We start from the raw sequence: 19,225 nt of genomic DNA, 5'->3' as shown, positions 1-19,225 counted from the left end.
CAAGGAGAGAAGTTATCATAAGTAAATGAATATTTAAATGTATCATAGCTTTAATTAGATAATGTTTCCCTAATTCAAGCTTTCAAAATATCATGGAAAATTATATTTTCAAATGTCTCTATTTCTTAAATCAATATTTTTTGTCAAGGAATTACCTAGAACAAACATAAATTTTTCCACCTTAAAGAACTGAAGAAAACTCAGACTGAAAAATATAAAATATCATAACTCTGCTTCAAAAACAAACTGACAAAATCACTTGGAAAAAAGGTATCAAGTATCGAAGTCTTGTCCAACTTAATTACTTCCTGTTTGTTCAGTCCTGTTCAGTTCAGTCGCTCAGTCATGTCCAACTCTTTGTGACCCCATGGACTGCAGCACGCCAGGCCTCCCTGGCCATCATCAGCTCCAGGAGTTTACTCAAACTCATGTCCATTGAGTCGGTGATGCCATCCAACCATCTCATCCTCTGTCATCCCCTTCTCCTCCCGTCTTCAATCTTTCCCAGCATCAGGGTCTTTTCCAATGAGTCAGTTCTTCGAAACAGGTGGCCAAAGTATTAGAGTTTCAGCTTCAACATTCGTCCTTCCAATGAATATTCAGGACTGATCTCCTTTATGGAGAAGGCGATGGCACCCCACTCCAGTACTCTTGCCTGGAAAATCCCATGGACAGAGGAGCCTGGTAGGCTGCAGTCCACGGGGTAGCGAAGAGTCGGACACGACTGAGTGACTTCACTTTGACTTTTCATTTTCATGCATTGGAGAAGAAAATGGCAACCCACTCCAGTGTTCTTGCCTGGAGAATCCCAGGGACGGGGGAGTCTGTTGGGCTGCCGTCTATGGGGTCGCACAGAGTCGGACACAACTGAAGCGACTTAGCAGCAGCAGATCTCCTTTAGGATGGACTGGTTGGATCTCCTTGATGTCCATGGGACTCTCAACAGTCTTCTCCAACACCAAAGTTCAAAAGTATCAATTTTTCAGTGCTCAGCTTTCTTTATAGTCCAACTCTCACATCCATATATGACTAATGGAAAAACCACAGGTTTGACTAGACGGACCTTTGTGGACAAAGTAATGTCTCTGCTTTTTATATGCTGTCTAGGTTGGTCATAACTTTTCTTCCAAGGAGCAAGCGTCTTTTAATTTCATGGCTGCAGCGACCATCTGCAGTGATTTTGGAACCCCAAAAATAAAAGTCTGTCACTGTTTCCACTGTTTCCCCATCTATTTGCCATGAAGTGATGGGACCCAATGCCATGATCATAGCTTTCTGAATGTTGAGTTTTAAGCCAACTTTTTTACTCTCCTCTTTCACTTTCATCAGAGGCTCTTTAGTTCTTCTTTGCTTTCTGCCATCGGGGTGATGTCATCTGCATAGCTGAGGTTATTGATATTTCTCTCAGAAATCTTGATTCCAGCTTGTGCTTCATCCAGTCCAGCATTTCTCATGATGTACTCTGCATATAAGTTAAATAAGCAGGGTGACAATATACAGCCTTGACGTACTCCTTTTCTTATTTGGAACCAGTCTGTTGGTCCACGTCTGGTTCTCACTGTCGCTTCTTGACCTACATAAAGATTTCTCAGGAGGTAGGTCAGGTGGCCTGGTATTCTCATCTCTTTAAGAATTTTCCACAGTTTGTTGTGATCCACACAGTCGAAGGCTTTGGCATAGTCAAAAAAGCAGAAGTAGATGTTTTTCTGGAACTCTCTTGCTTTTTCGATGATCCAACGGATGTTGGCAATTTGATCTCTAGTTCCTCTGCCTTTTCTAAATCCTGTTTGTTAAATGAACCTAATTTTAACCCAAACCCAAACCTACAAAAGGAACCTTTCACAACTCAACAACAACTCTCTAGGTGTTCCAAACTTCAAGATAGTCCCTGAAATTTATCAACTATAAGGCAAATTACTAAATCTACAGTAGTAGCACTTACTTTGATCTGTGAAATACAGCATTTTCAGTTTAATTGCTTTATTCTTATCTTTATAGTCCTAAAACATGAAAATACTGTCTATTCATTTCGTGAAGACACTAGATGTGCTTTCACTGACATTTCCCAACTGACTTTTAGACATAATCATGAGCTGCCTAATAACACCTCAAGATGCCAAAATTGCAGCCACTAAATTTTTAACACAATTAACCCTAGAAACTAAGCTTCGAAAGAGCAGGGACTTCTATTTTTTTCAGTGGTTAATCCTCAGTATCTAGAACAGAACCCCATAGCAGCAGATTTTTTATTTAAGTATTTTAATGATGAATGAATGACACAGTAATCACCTGCTTTGTGGTTGTTTAGTTGCTAAGTCATATCCAACTCTTTTGTGACCCTGGGTTGCCATTTCCTTCTCCAATGCATGAAAGTGAAAAGTGAAAGTGAAGTCGCTCAGTTGTGTCTGACTCTTCACCTGCTTAAACCCTTGCAATTTCGCCAATCACCTAGCCTCACACACCAAGCTCTGATGATTTTTCCCTGGAAATGCCTCTCAGAGCTACCCTTTCTCCACCACTTCCCAATAACCCATCCTCACTCATCCTAGATTATAAATTCTTCTGCATTCGTCAGATTGCAGATTTTCTCCTGTCAAGCCTTCTCATACATTTTGATGCACTGTTTTCATCAAGTGGTTCCCTGCACTTGCTTGCAAGGCTCTATGGACCAGTCTGTGGCTTGATCGGTTCCTCACATCTGGAAGGCCTTTACTTTTTCATTTCACCTAGTAGAATTCTAGCCTGCCTTCACAGCTCAGCTCCCTTCAGGAGGCCTGGACTGACTTCCCCAGGCATCACAATTATTGACCCAACCCTGAAAAGGAGAGAAGTGGAAAGAAAACACGGTTGATTCTCCCTATAACCTCCCTTGCTCATTTCAAAGAAAGAGAAACTTTCTTTGAGACTCAAGGACCATAAGATACTCACAGTGCCCTTGAGTGGAGGATCTAAATTCTGATCTTATTGACTCCAGAAGCTACCCACTGTGCTCTGCTACCCATGTGTTCTTGGCCCATTTGGTTATATCACATTTTTATTATTCAGTAGTTAAGGGGGTACTAAATTCAAAACAGAGACCATGTCTTTTTCAAAAATGTTCACAATTTATGTGGCTTCCTTATATGCAGAGGGAAAGAATGTCAATAAACACTTCACTGCTCAATGGGTTAAGAGAAATAAATACTCAGAAGACCTAAAACTACATTTGGCTAAGTCAAGGTGTTTGTGTCTTATCAAAGTGGCCCAGGGTAACTGTACCTAATGAGTGTGGATCTCCATCTCCCCACCACCACAGACCTACTTTAATTACAAAGTAGGTAACCTTGAAGGCTAAGTTTGAAGACAGGAGGAAGGAACCCAATCATAACTCACAGAACTGATGAAACCAAGTTAGCCATGTTATTCAAACAGGAAAAAATCAAGGGATAACTAAGGAAACTATGAGAATTTGGGGAAACAGTTTAAATTGCAACAGAGAAAAAAATTGTCAGGGCACGCATATGCCAAGTTCTTACTTTCCCTCTCTCTCTTGTTCAGGGGGTCGGGAGGGGGGACACGGAGTTTTATGACAACTACTAACTTAAAGGTTTCAAAGTCAACCAAAAAGACATTCACTTGAAGCTTACATAAGTTCCTCTATGGCATGATGCCCCAGAATACTGCCTCTCAATATGACATGCCCTACTAATACAAGAGAGTTAATAGAAAATGCAAGATTTGGAGCTAGGTCACCTCAGATGGTAAAGAATCTGCCTGCAGTGCAGGAGACCCAGGTTTAATCCCTGGGATGGGACGATCCCCTGGAGAAGGGAATGGTAACCCACTCCAGTATTCTCGTCTGAGAATTCCATGGACAGAGGAACCTGATGGGCTACAGTCCATGGGATCGCAGAGTCAGACACGACTGAGCAACTAACACTTTCTTCTTTCTCATAGCAAATAATTCAGTGAGTGAAGAAAAGGGGTAGGTATGCCAGCTTGGAGGGTGGCATGTAAAGGAGCAGAGACTTAAAATGGGGTAGGTTAGGGGAACAACAGAAAGAGACCATTTAGATGGAGCGATAGTTCTCGTAGGGAAACGGGGAGTAAACAGATGAGTTTGGCAGAAGTGAGACTGTGACAAGGAAGGGAATTTGAAGGTGATCAGGCAGGACTGTGGGGACAAGACCTAAAGGCAGCTGTGGGCAGTAGTGAAAAATGACCCTACACACCAGAGATTTTCTGAAAAAAGAGTGTGGAATTAAGGTTACATGTTTAATGAGAATTCATTGCAACCATTACCTAATGAAATTATAGGAGGTCTTTTCTACTTGCTAGATGGGATGCTGATTCATGAATCACTGAATAAAGCAAATTAAATTTTTTTTTTTTAAGAAATTTCCAAGTTTCATTTAACAGACATGCCTAAAGTGAGGTTGCCCCTTGCTAGGGGCCACAGGCAAGTTCAAATCTTCCAGTTGTCACAAAATAATAACAATAATAACAGCAATGACCAAAGAAATCAACTTTTAAAATTTAAAGTGAAGTTACACTGTACTTATGTTCTGATCTCTATTTTCTTTCTTTTTTTAAAAAAAGACAAATACACATGGAAAAAAATCTTAAGCCTGAACACACTCATATTTCTATAGTCACTGAACAAACATGTGGGAGTCTGATGTGTGTCGGGCATCGTTTCACACATGGGATTACAGTTGTTTATTTTTCTTTAAACTTTCCCCTATTTTCTTTTTTTTAAAAATATAGTTCATACTTACTTTAATTTTATAGTTCATAACTATGTATAATCTTACTGCAGTAAGGGCAAATTCTACAGAGATTCACAGGCCAATCACATTAGGCATTACTAGGACATTCGGGCAAATTCTACAGAGATTCACAGGCCAATCACATTAGGCATTACTAGGACATTCGGGCAAATTCTACAGAGATTCACAGGCCAATCACATTAGGCATTACTAGGACATTCGGGCAAATTCTACAGAGATTCACAGGCCAATCACATTAGGCATTACTAGGACATTCAAAAACTACCTCCTGTATCGATGTACCTCATATATGGATGCAACTTCACTTATCTTATAAGTTTGAGTTTTTTTTACAGCTTAAGATTATTTGCTATTTTAGATGCAGCAGTGTTCTTAAAGGCAACAGATGCCCTGGATATTCTCTAGAAGCAGAACCCACTGATGGACAGCCCTGACAACCTGAACTTCTCCCACTGCTCAAGGCTATCATGGCATCTCCATGGACACAGAAATAACTTTCCCCTATTTTCTAAATTCTCCACAATAAACATTTAGTAATTTACCAAACAGATATTCCTGACTACATAGCTAACCCTTGAAATACTGACAAAGAATGTGAAAAAATTTTAATTCTTATTTCAATCTTCTTTACCTTGTATTTTTGAACAATAGACAAGCAACATTTGGATCAGGTGATTCTAGAAAATCACATGTGAGGCAGTTTTAGGCATTCTTTCAAAGTTTATGTTTTCATTGTAAGTCTTATTCAAACTATTTTTGCAGTGTGCTATGTGACAAATAAGCTAACAGATAACTAGGCTACTGGCAGCTGACACTCTAGAACCAAAAGTACATTAAAACCATCCTGCCCCCAACAATGTATACTATTACTCCAAGGACATATTTGATCCCGTGTATTCCTACTAAATCACCATAGGTGACTGCAGCATCATAGCCAAGAAGCTTGGGAAGCATGCACTTTTTTTTCTTCTCTGTTTTACATCTCTTACACTGACTGCTCTTTCTCTCAAGTTGCCAAGCACTTATCCAAGAGCTACGAGAAAAGGAAAGAGCTGGTCCATCTTCAGACAGTCGCACGACCACTGGCTAGAAGGGGACTCAATGTACCTGCCTCCCTGTGGGGTTGTAGCTAGCTGTGGGCTAGTTACACAACACATGGGCCTAAAAAATTGTTCAGACCTAAATCCAAAAGAATCATTTCTGCTCCAAGGCACTGCAGATGAGTGACCATTTCCCGCCAGTTCACTGCCTGGCCCGGAGCACAAAAAAGCAGGTACCTTGCATAATAACCACAGTAACTAATTTCACTGCAGTGATACACTAACAGACCTCTCTGATGAGTTAAGGATTCTCTATGCTCACCTGGTCCTCAGTGAAGCCAACTCTGTCCATGGAGGAAAGACTTTTGACACCAAGATTTCTCTAAGAGTTTTAAATCAGTGAAGGGACTTCAAAACTAGAAATACAGCACATAAATGGACAAGTTCCATGCACGTTTCACTTCTGGGAAAATGACTATCTAATGACAACAGAGAAACACAACACCACCACCAACAAACACATGATAGTAACAATCAGGTGGGCAGTAAACAGTATTTAACACAGTCTCTGGCTATGCATTCTCCAGCATTCCTTTAATGGGAATGTAAACTAAGAACAATATGCTTTCCTGTTCTGGGCAGATGTGGCATCTCAGGTTAATACATCTTAAACCAGAGACAAGATTGAACTGTTCTAAGTTAGAATCCATTGGCTATCTGAGATCCTCCTATTAGCTGACCAGGTTTGACCATAATCATTCAGTGACAGGCCAGCTCATGGTTGAAGGCTCTTAAGAAATGGATCCCATCTCTAGGAGATTAGAAGAATAGTGGATATGTTTACTGGCTAAAAGCCAGCATAGAAAAAATAATATAAATTGCTAACTCTATACTGTAAGAGCAGAATTTCTTTTCAACTCTTGGTACATTATAGCTATGATATGACTGTGTTTTCTGGGTATAGTTCTGTCCTTTAAAGTTTTGAACCATACATAACAAGAAGTCAAAAAGAGTAAAGGAGAAAGAAATGGTGATTCAAAACATCTGAAAGAAAGCACTGGTTGGCCTTCATTTGTAAGAGCATCTCAAAATAAAACCCAACATGGCTATCATCTTAAAATGGGTAACTTAGTAGATGCCTGGCTAGAATTCTGGGATTTTGATGAGACCATATTATGAGGAGGGATAATTTATGAGTTATCTTTAACATTAATTTTCAGAGATCACTGGACCATAAAAAGGGATGACAGAAGAACTATATCAAAGTGATCAAAATGAAGAGAATCAAAGTGTGGGAATTTGCTTCAATGTCAGGCTCTGTTAGAAAGTAGCATAAAGTCCTTAAGAACACAAACATGAGTTAGTTTAACTTTATGAAAGCTTCTCAGTTATTAAATTACATATGTGTTATTGAAATTCTACATGTTATCTGTATAGCCACAAATGAAATCAGCACAAAGCAAACACATACTTTATAAATGTTCCCTTTGCCTAGAAAGCACAAACCTCAACCCAAACCTAATTTTCCATCAAGTCTCAACATGGGCCATGCTTCCTTAGGAATTGGCTGCCAACTAACTGCCCAACCCCACCCTCCTCCACCCGAGCTAGTTTGGGTTCTTTCAAAATGCCTGTCACACTGTCTGTTAATTAATAGCTACCCACCAAGTACTCTCTATATACTGCATCATTTAACCCTACTAGTTTGGTGCTTTCTTGCTCATTTCATAAAAGAGGAAACTGAGGCTCAACCGAAGGTGTTAGCCAAGCTCACAGCTAGGAAACAACAGCCATGATGAACATAGGTATGTCTGCGTCCCAGCCACTACATAATACATAGTGTCACTATTTATCACCTTCTGTGGCACACCTCTTGATGGGAAAGAACACAGCTTTTCATTTGTCTTCCAGAGTCTAAAACAATGTCTGGCAAATGGTAGGATCCTGTTCAGTAAAGGCAGCTTGCTAATGTAACCCAGAGTACACAAAACTTAAGTTTAAAACCACTTGGTCAGATTGCTCAGTTAACTTGTACTAGTTATAACACCTTTGTGATCTGTACCCAAAAGTCAAGGTGTCCTGACAGATGTGTGGTACACAACATGTTTGCCTTCCCTTTTTATTTCTATTCCCAACAAGAAAAGGATGTAGCTGTGCCAACTTTCTCGTACCACCACACCATCTGAAGTTCAAATAATGAATTTAACCCAAGGCTGCTTTTTGCCTTTTCTGCTCTAACAGTCTCTGCTAGATTCGCTGGTTTGAAAGGACAGCCTTGACATTCACTCTATGCTCCTCTTTAAGTCACCTGTCAAAGCCAGCAGTTGTGTCAGTGTAGAAATACATGGCCTGATGTCATCAAAATTACATAATGGCAGCATGACTAATTTCCATTTCTTTAGACAGTTAAGAGTGAGGCATCCAAGTTCAAGGTAAAACATTAAAAAAAAAAAACCCATCCACACAGTAAGTATAAAAGTAGACAGGTCAAGAAGCTGAACATGCATGGAGAAAAAGCTCTTAGAACAGCTGCGATCTAGATCTCAATTTTTTAAAAAATCCATAAGCATCTAAAACCTAATTATGCAGATAAAATTGCATTTCAACTATTCTGCCATGAATATGGCATGGATCTCAATGCCTGGTACCTCAATTTAAAACAAACTCTTTGTATTGCTGCTTTAATTAATATTATACTTCATTTTTCCCAGTAGATATTAGTATGAAAAGTTCTGACTTTTTTTTTTTTTTTTTGCAATTAGCTTAGTTTCAAATTGGGAAAACTGAGACTGGACATGCAGTCAGAGAGAAGAAACATACAGGAAGAAAGACCGGATTTCTCAAATGGCGTGTAAATGGGAAGAACAAACCTGGTCTGACCAGATTTACAAGTCCCTTTTGGTGACATCAGAAAATTAAGTAGAAAGAGAGGTAAGGGATCTGGGCTTTGTTGTGTTTGGATTTTCTAAGTTTCTGGTCATAGTCATTTAGAGAATACAGGACCTCTACCTCCTCCCCAGACCTCATCTTGGAAGCTACACTGGATGAGACTGAACCTAAACTGTGATGGAAGGAACGGACACCTGGTACAAGGCCTCACTGCAGCTGAACACGGGCTTGCTAAGTTGCTTCAGTCATGTCTGACTTTTGAGACCCCATGGACATAGCCCGCCAGGCTTCTCTGTCCATGAGATTTCCAGGCAAGAATACTAGAGTGGGTTGCCATGCCGTCCTCCAGGGGATCTTCCCAACCCAGGGATGGAACCCGTGTCTCCTGCTGTTCCTGCACTGCAGGAACAATGGGTCCATCTCATCCTATAGGGGGAGAGAAACGTGACAGGATGCCCATCAATGCTGGCCACTCTTTAGGATGGAAGGCAGCCAAAGACCTTGGCTCACTTGGAAAGGGCTCTCCTCCAACCCCAAATACAGCTGATCTTTGAACAATGACAGGGTTAATCTGGCCTTTGTATCTACAGTTCTACCCCATCCACAGATTCAACCAACCATGGACAGTGGGGCGCTACAGTATTTTCCACTGAAGAAAAAAATTCACCTGTAAGAGGACCTGAAAGCATCAGTCGCGTCCGACTGTTTGCAACCCCAAGGACAGTAGCCCACCAGGCTCCTCTGTCCATGGACTTCTCCAGGAAAGAAAACTGGAGTGGGTAGCCATTCCCTTCTTCAGGGGATCTTCCTGATCCAAGGATCAAACCTGGGTCTTCCACACTGCAGACAGATTCTTTACTATCTCAGCCACCAAGGAAGCCCATAAAAGGACCTGCCCAAGTTCAAAGTCAAGCTTGTTCAAGGGTCAACTTCATATGTACTTATAGCAAGGGGAGGCAAATTTTTTCTCTAAAGAGCCAGAGAGTAAATATTTTGCTTTGCAGGCCACATGATCTGTTGCAACTACTCAACTCTGCCATTATATCACAAAAGCAGCCATAAACAACACCCCAGTGAATGAGGACGACTATGTTCCAATAAAGCTTCATTTACGGGCACTAAAATTTGAAGTTCATATAATTTACGTGTGTCATGAAATGCTATTTTTGTTTTGATTTTTTTTCAACATTTGAAGATGTTAAGATATTATCTTAAGGGACTATTTCTCCTTTGTATATTGTAAATACTTATATTTTGTACTTTTGTCTTATCATTCCTGTTACACAATAAACTCAAGAGTCAAAGCCAAGTCATATATATCCTCATAATTCTTTCCTGATTCTCTTTTAACGTCTTGTACAGAGAAGGGATTTGATTTGTGTCTGTTGAATAAATATATGCTTGGTCATTATTTTTCAGTATTAATTTCTATTTAAAGGAACCCTAAATTGCAAAAATATAATTCTTCCATGATTTCCAGATAACATACAAGTATTTATTATTCAATATACATCATCTGGGCTTCCCTGGTGGCTCAGACAGTAAAGAATTCGCCTGCAACGCAGGAGACCTGGGTTTGATCCCTGGGTTGGGAAGATACCCTGGAGGAGGACATGGCAACCCACTCCAGTATTTTTTCTTGGAGAATCCCATGGACAGAGGAGCCTGGGGGCTACAGTCCATGAGGTCACAAAGTGTCAAACAAAACTGAATGACTAAGCACAGCACAGCACATACTTCATCTAGGTCTCAATATTACCATGCCACAGGACTTTCACTCTTTAGGGTAAATAAAATATTTTCTCTTTGTTCTCCCAAATTTGTCTTAAATATATACATTTTTATACCTTTATCTTCTTAAAGAAAGTTTATAGTTACTTCCTTAAAAATTCAGATTAAAAAAAATCTCAAAATTGACTTTAGATTTATTAAAAGAGTCATAAACATAGAATTTTTTTAAGCCATAATATCAAACCACGTAACTAACCTCCTGGGGTTCTTTTCCATTGCTCAGATCAGAAACTGTAGAAATTAACAAAAAATCTTATATAAATGGTATAGGAAATACCATGTAGACTTAAATGTAAATAACATGTAGATTTAAATTTAAATACTTAAAAGATAAGCAGTGTATCTTGAGCTATTACCCACCCATAAGATACTTTAAGTGATTTTTTTGGGGGGGGCAGAATAACCACAAGATCTTAATCAGTTATGGCAATTAAAAGCAATTTATTATTTGTAAACCGTACAGGAAATGCTGCCCCCTAGAGAATATTTTTGGATTAGGAAATGGCAACCCACTCCAGTATTCTTGCCTGGAGAATCCCAGGGACAGAGGAGCCTGGTGGGCTGCCACCTATGCGGTCACACAGAATCGGACACGACTGAAGCGACTTAGCAGAGAATATTTTAAAGAGAACAAAGAACGCTTTATACAAATGTAAACCAGTAATTTCCAGGCAAGCAATCTAAAAAAAATTTCAGTGATTAACAATATTTAATGATGAATAAGATACTTAGAGGAAATATGTGTCTATGGAGTTGATCAGAATTTTATTTTCTTCCCTTTAATGTTCATGCTCATATACAATACCCTTCCTTCCATACAAAAGTATATGTATAAACCCAAAAATGCTGTGAGGATAAATAATATAGATAGGCAGTAAGAATGTGCCAATTTAAGATTGGGAACACGGATTTAGGCTCTGAGGAAGCGATGGAAGTAAAAGAAGTTTGCTCTTCCTTGTTGAAGAATCCCAGAAGAGCAAGGCAGAAGACTGGCACATGGGGACTTCCCAGGGGAATCCTCTCCTTCACAGGTTCCAGCTGCAGTTCACACTCGCCAGGGCTCCAAAGTCCCTCCTTTCTTAGGCTGGTTGGCATGTAAGGAAGCAGTCAGCAAAAGCAGATACCAACACAACTTCAAATATCCAATCTGAATTCCATGCTATTGAAATTAACTGAAAGCACTACAGTTGTTCCATTCTTCAAAATGTTTTAACTGTGACAGGGAATTGACCAAGAAAGGAAAAGTTCAAGAACAATTTAGAATGAAGAGGGAAACAGCAAGAAATATCGTCTCCTGACTGGAGAGCAGGAGATTAAGTGATCATATTAGGGAAGCAGAGAAATCAATTCTGGAGACCAGTTGACTCAAGTAAAACTGTCAACTAATTTTAGAGGCTGTAGGGTAATAGTGAAGAACAGAGAAACCTGGTGTGCTAAAGTCCATGGGGTCGCAAACAGTCAGACACGACTTAGCAACTGAACAACAAGGGCAAATCTCAGGGTCAGAGAGCCTATCAATTCCCAAGTTTCACTGATGAAACAGATGCTCATCTATAAAATGTCTCATGCCCCTCACTCACAATATTTAGAATACTTCCCTCCACCCTGCTATGCAATACTACCAGTCCTTGAAGTCCCAATTCAAATCTCCAGTCCCGAATGAAGCTTTCTCTGATCCCTAACGAAATATCACCTCTCCCTGTTTTGAAACCGCTCAGTCAGCATTTCCTGTAAGGTGCTTACCACTGTCTCCTCTGTCTTTAATGTTTGTGATGGACATTTTAGCTCCCTTATTCATGAAGATGTTCCCCAAATACAGTCCGTGAACCTAATTCAGCTTTCTGCTGCTCTTCATATGGGCACTTTGTACATAATAAATAGCTTTATAGTAGGTGCTGACAAATACCTACTGAATGAATAAGTTAACAGATGAACACACTAACCAATGAACAAGTACTTTAGAGTGACGGGAAACTGAGGAGGAGCCTAGAATCAGAAGTCAAACAAGGCAGAAGCTCCCCTCTGCAGGAAATGACGTGTCATACGTGACTTAAAGCTCAGCCAGTTTTCCTGGCTTTATATTATCATCCACTGTATTTCTCCTTTGAACTACTTATTACAAGATGTAATTTTTAAAAAACCTGTGCTATTCCAGGACCCCAACAGAATTTTAAGTTCTCCCAGTGCAAGTCATGTCCCACCTGCTTACTCCAAGATCTCCAGACCCAGCTCAGCATCTTCGCATAGCAAGTGCTCAACAAATGCTTGTTGAATAACCCTCAAAATCATTTCATATAAGGCCCATAAGAAAGAACAATTAAAAGGTCTAATAGTTCTTTAAAATGTCCATAATTGAGAACCCACAAAAATTAAGTACAGATAAATGTAAACATCAAAAACTAGTGATTTTTCTTCTAGTTTTCAAGTTAGGATAATTTTTAAAATTCAATAAAAAGAAGCTGGGATGTCTCTGGTAGCCCAGTGGCTAAGACCTCGAGCTCCCAATGCAGGGGACCCGGGTTCGAGTCCTGCTTGGGGAACTGGATCCCACATGCTACAATGCTGCACAGTCATATTAATTAATTAATTATTTTTAAAAAGAAGCGTTTGGATACTGGACTAAAGAGAAATGAAATGCTAAAAATAAACTCATCTTCCAGGTTGCATGAGGTCTCAGAGCTCACACAATACACTTGCCATAGTTCTGTTTCTTAAACAACCATTTGCCTTAAAGGAAAAGATCAGCCCTAAGCCACTTACTATGGCTCTTTTCTTTCACATGGATTGTGCTATTATATCTATTCACAGAAGAGGTTAGTAAAGCTGTCATTTCAGTCATTTCTGAAAAAGTGATTAGCCCAGTAAGACTAATATGTAAGGGCTATTAATTACATGAAATAATGCCAGCTTTTACTTGGTAACAATAACTAATCGCCAGAAGGCTATTTCTTAGGTTATAGTCTGCCCACAGAACTACCAGACATCAGATCTCAAATGTTCACAGAAGGGTAGGTTTCTTGTTAGACCTAAAAACAAAACAGAACCTGAAATAATAACTTCAAACATGCATTTTTACTAGCCAAAAATTTTATATAATGGTCTGAACAAAGAGTACTATGTTTTCTAAAAGATGGTGAATAAATTTAAATTGAAAACACAGATATATAGGGGTTAAGACCCCAGATTCTTTTTAAAAAATAACTTTTTATAAAGGAAGATCACAACATGTACAAAGAGAAAAAATAGGGTGGTGAACCCCCAAGTACTCATTACCCAGCTTCAGCAAGGACCAACTCATGGCCAGCCTTGTCTCCACACCCTCCCACTTTCCGCCAACCCTCTGTGGATTATTGTAAAGTCAATCCCAGTTTCATAAAATTTCCTTTACTATAACTATTTCAATACTTCAAAGGGCACAGACCTAAGAGTCAGGCAGACCCAGCATCCAATCCAGGCTCCACCAACTCCTAGCTGAGTGAGCCTGGGCAACTGGACTGAACTTCCTTGAGACTGTCTTCTTCTATCCATGAGATGGAGACTGACATCCCGACTTCTCAGGAAGACAGTGTGGATATAATGAGGAACTGAGCCTCGTGCTGGCACACAGAAAGGAGTCACCAAGGTGCTGTGGCTAGAACGATCACTGTGCTAGCACATTAAGACAGGGCTCTGTGGCTCATTTCCAGTGCGGCTCACAAAGGACAAAATAGATATCAAGTATTTCCATATTTTAAGAAGGGATGCTTAACCCTCTGTTGCTAAACTCGTAAGACACTAGCCAAAAACCTGGTATGTCACCTCTGGACCAATATTCACCTCCTGGAATTTAAGGGTATCATGGTCCAGAAAATCTCTTCGGATAAGACTGTTGGGGTACTATGGGATTTCTACCATCATTCATGAGGAAGGGAAAAAGGTGCTCTCCTGTCTCTTGGTTTTTCTTAAACCAAGAGAAAGGAGATTTCAAAGGGGGGACCTTGGAGAGCATAAGATACCTGTCCTGGAAACTGTGGGGCACAAAGACTGTTGTCTGACCCCAAACTGATAAAAGGCCCCCATAGAGAAGCAGGCAGGAGCAGCCTGTGGCTGAGTAGAGTAGCTCTGGAAGAAAGCAAGGTTCCCGCAGCAGGGTAAGGGCCCCCTCTGCACTGCTGGCTTCCCAACCTGAGGCAAGCCCAAGCTGGGGAAGGGAAGATTTATATTTTTAATCAAGTTCAAAGGGAACATTTTAAGTACTGAAATGAGACTTCTCTTATAATCTAAAGCAATATAAAAAGTTATAGAATATTTATCATATAGGATATATGTGTGTGATGTGATATTTATAGGATATATATTCCATCCATAAGCAATAAAAGAAACACTCCACAGAAAGAGCTTGAAGTGGGAACAGGGAGAAAAAATTAAGTTTTTTCCCTTTTACCCCTTGATGTTTAGCCCTTTCAATCTAACAGTTACATGATATGCTCAATAACCATACAAGAATGTGGAAGAAGAATAAAGACTGCCTTTAGAAAGATGAATGAAACACAGATAGTAGAATAACAGTAAGTTGTATAAACAATGTATAATCAAGTACTCAGGTCATTTATAAAAGCAATAAAATTTCTTAAGACATACTAGAACACTGCTCTCTTTTAATTCCTTTTTATCATTGATTTTCAGTGAATAATGGCAGCTAAGTGATACTTCCATGAAGGATTCTTCTTAATCTTCTCAAAAGAATGAAGGAAGAAGTAAAAATTGCTAAAGATACAGGAACAGAGGGGGAAAGCATGGAATGATCATGTGCCCCAAGATTATAGATTCAGACAGAGGAATTCCACATGCAAGACCCGACATTAAGCACTAAAATGACACTTGAAAGCACAAAGTAGGTTTTCTTCTCTTACAAGAATTTGAGCTATCCGTACAGCAACAGTGAGAGATGAATGTACAGTCTTCCAGGGGTGGGGAAGGTATAGCAGAGAGAATGTAAAGTTGAAAACAGCCAAAGGCCCAGAGAAGAATTTTGTAAGGCCTCTGTGAAGTCAGGTAAAGCAAATTCATGGCTCTTTAAAAACTTAGCTCTCAGTCAATCTGTAGATTCTGATACCAGCCTTCCTTCCTTGGTTTCGGAAACGTGTTTCACGTAAGATTTGCATTTCTTCTGGGGAGAGAGTTATTTATTACTTTCAACTATGAAAGCATGACACTGACCTTCAGAATAAAAGTGTGATGGCTTTTTTGATTATAAGTAGGCACGAATTCATTCTTGGAAAACGTTAAATGCCAAACCAGCGCTACCTGCACTTAAACTATAAGGTGTCTGAACAACTGAGACTCTTCAATGGTATTAATGGCATCCCGGTGGCACCCACCTGTATGAACAAAGGCGTCAACCCTCATCCAGAGCTTGCCATCCCCATAGTTTAGGGCATGAACTCTAGACAACCTAGCTCTCTGTTTCAGCACTAACTAGCCACAACCCAAACAAGCCACAGAACATACTGTGCATGGTTTATACAGGGTTGGGATTCACTTTCAGCATGCTACCTCGGGTTTTCTGTTGCTATCACAACACAGCTGATAAGCCTTTTTTTGTAGATAGATAATAATGGAAACTTAAGTCGAAATTTTCAATTCCGACCTACTAAAACTGAGGAATTGACTACAGTGTAAGTCAAGGCAATCAAATTTATTTTTGATTATGAATCACACAACTGCTTACTTTTCAAATAAAAACCCAGAGAACTAGATTATTTCGCAGAATAAAATAACAAGAGGGTGTGTGTGTGTGTGTGTGTGTGTGCGCACGTGTGCATGCACATGCATGCTCATCCGTGCATGTGCACACGCACATGGGGGTTTTGCAAGTTTTCCATCTCAAAGCCATGATATAACAAGAAAATCACAGCTGCATTCTCACTGTTTAAATCTATGAATAATGTGCAGATAATCTATCATGACTTCAACAAGAAATTAACTGTGACATGTACTCAAATTCAACAATCAGTCATTTATAGTAGATTGACTTTTCAAGATAATTTTTGCAGTTCAAAAAAATATCTTGGGGACTTGCCTGGAGGTCCAGTGGTTAACACTCGCCTTCCAATGAAGGGAGTATGGATTTGATCCCTGGTCAGGGAGCTAGGATCCCACAGGCCTCAGGGCCAAAACACCAAAACATAAAACAAAAGCAATATAGTAACAATTTCAACAAAGACTTTAAAAATGGTCCACACCAAAAATATCTTTAAAAAAATATCTTAGAAGGTAAAAAGAAAGAATATCCAAAAAAAAACACAAACAAACAAAACAGTGTGTTTCCCCAGAAGACAGATTCCTCAAAGGCAGTAGCTCTTCTGTTCTATAATCAACAATCCTTTAAAATAAAATACTGCTAGTCTAAACCAGTAGGATGAATTTAAAAAGATCTTTCACTTAACTATGATTCATTTTTACGATTATTATCTATTTTAAAAGAATCTACTTCAAAGATGACTTTTCCCCCCAGGGCAGGAAAACTATGGGTCACACAGAAGTCAAAGAAAAACCTAGATAAATCCTAGGAGGGAGAAAACAGTACAGATGTGATTATTCCCATTAAGCCTAATGATATAAAGGAACGAACTTCTTCCTTTCTCCTTCTTAACCTCAAGTCTGAAAACTAAACCTCCAGAAGCACTGTTATCTAAAGACAAAGAAATAATGAGACTCCCTAAAAAAAAATATAAGAAATGACCATAAAGTATACCAAGTGAGTTTTAATAAAAATGTGCCAGAACTAATACATACAAATGGATGTTGTCCCCTTAAAAAAGTCATTACCTTGGAAAATATATACTTAATCCAGTGATGCTGTTATAGGCACTTTGGAATTTGTTTCAGAGCTTAGAATTTTCCACATCCTTAAAAATAGCAAACATTTGTCTTTTGGGGTTTGATTTAGCAGTAATCAAGTAACCAGAGTAGCTGAACTTTCTCTGGAGAACCTTTCCTGATCTGCCAAATCCAGGTTCTGTGCCCCTCCTAGGATGACTGTCCTTCTTCCAACAGAGAACTTTTCACTCACCGCTGGAATTGTTTACTTACTTACCATCGGTCACCTTGGCAAAACTGTAAACTTCACAGGAGCAGGGAACTTACTTATTAATTTACTCACAACCCTAAAATAAAGCCTAGAAAATTACAGGCATCTGTATGACACAGAAATACTGAATGATACAATCTACTAAATACAAGATGTTTTGGAACACTGTCTGTATTTACCCTCCCCACTCTCGAACTCTAAAAAAAGTACCACACCTGTCTGTATGATTATATACCTATAGAGAGAGACAATTACTTTATATAATACCTGAGAGGAAGAGTGTTTGGATTGAATGATTTTCATTACTTATTTTTGTAAAGGAAGAAAAGTAAAAATCAATGACTACATCCTCACAGACTAAAAACATTTAACTTTTCACTCTCAAATTTGCAAGCATAACATCTTACCTAGCTGCAATATCTTTATAGTGTCTCTGTAGGCTTTCATCACCAGCTTAAAATGGCGGTACAGTGGATAACACAAAACTCTTCTTCCAAAAGACACCAGGATTTCATGAACATTAGTCCAAGTCTGTGAAGTATCATTTACATGAATAATCATTTCCATATTACACAAAACAAAAGCACCACAACAAAATGTAAAACTATTCTCAATTAAAAACCAAGTCTGAGTCAACATGAAGCCAAGTGGAAGATAAATACAGTGCCATACAGTGAGACTCTTTCTGTAAACTTATAATAAAATTTTTATCTTGGCCTTTGTAATTCCTCATACTTTATCAACATATCACAAGTGCTCCTTAAAAATCACATTCATAGCAGGAAAGTTTTTAAAGTCTTTTAAGAATTACCACTATGAATGTGAAACACATGGTACTAACAAAATACAGATGCGCATAAAATGCATCTCTAAATGATACATGTTTCATGTTTTTGTCCTTTAGGACCATTCGAGATAATACAGATGAAAAATGCAGAACTCTTTATTGCAATGTGTTCAGAGTTCCCTTCTTTCCTCTCTCTCTTTGTTTTTCTGCTTTGGGCATGAGTAATACATGGCATTTACTTCAGTAATTTACTTTCACTTATCAAAGCAAAAACTACCCATTTCTGTGAAAAGGCTTTATCTTGAATGGTATCAAACTGATGCCATCAGCAATGTAAAACTTAATGAAAACACATTTTCTACAAAATTGTTTTTTAATTGGGTTTTGATTTAAAATGTATAAAAATGTTAACCTGCAAATAAAACTTAACATATAACATTAAAGGAGTACAACATTTCCATGTATATTCACCTTTAATAAATGAGTGATCTGATTAAGAATACTGAGTACTCAACAAAGAATAGTTGATATAATATAAAAAACAATGGTGAACTTCTAAAAAATTCTGGCAAAAACTAAATACTTATAAAAGTTTGACAGAGCTGGTTATATGTATGACAATAGCAAGTTATCTAAAAAACAATAAAAAATGTCAAAATAAAATCATAAATCGATGAACTTTTTCATGCAGATTTTAATAACTAAACTATGAAATGATCTAGTCACCAACTACTTTGTTTTCAATATTGGAATAATTACTGTGAGTATCACAAAAGCCGATTTATCCACTATATGCTGATTGTGGAAATACATAGAACCCAAGAGGAGTCCAGAGAAAAGCACTTTTCCATCTTAAATATGCATATGAATTCCTGGA

At 38.7% G+C, this 19,225-nt stretch overlaps 1 protein-coding gene across 2 annotated transcripts in view; it reads right to left on the bottom strand.

The window, feature by feature from the left end:
* SHQ1 (SHQ1, H/ACA ribonucleoprotein assembly factor) overlaps nucleotides 1-19,225 on the bottom strand; it is a 101,078-nt gene that overhangs the window by 44,949 nt on the left and 36,904 nt on the right. For both annotated transcript variants that reach the window (XM_061396397.1, XM_061396398.1), the window contains one exon: nucleotides 17,969-18,092. In XM_061396397.1, the coding sequence (XP_061252381.1) occupies nucleotides 17,969-18,092 (124 nt within the window). The remainder of the gene's footprint in view (nucleotides 1-17,968; nucleotides 18,093-19,225) is intronic.

The sequence above is a fragment of the Bos javanicus genome, chromosome 22, assembly GCF_032452875.1.
Source record: "Bos javanicus breed banteng chromosome 22, ARS-OSU_banteng_1.0, whole genome shotgun sequence".
NCBI lineage: Eukaryota > Metazoa > Chordata > Mammalia > Artiodactyla > Bovidae > Bos > Bos javanicus.
The sequence above is the reverse complement of the archived record's forward strand: the minus strand, read 5'-3'. Positions and strand labels throughout refer to the sequence as shown.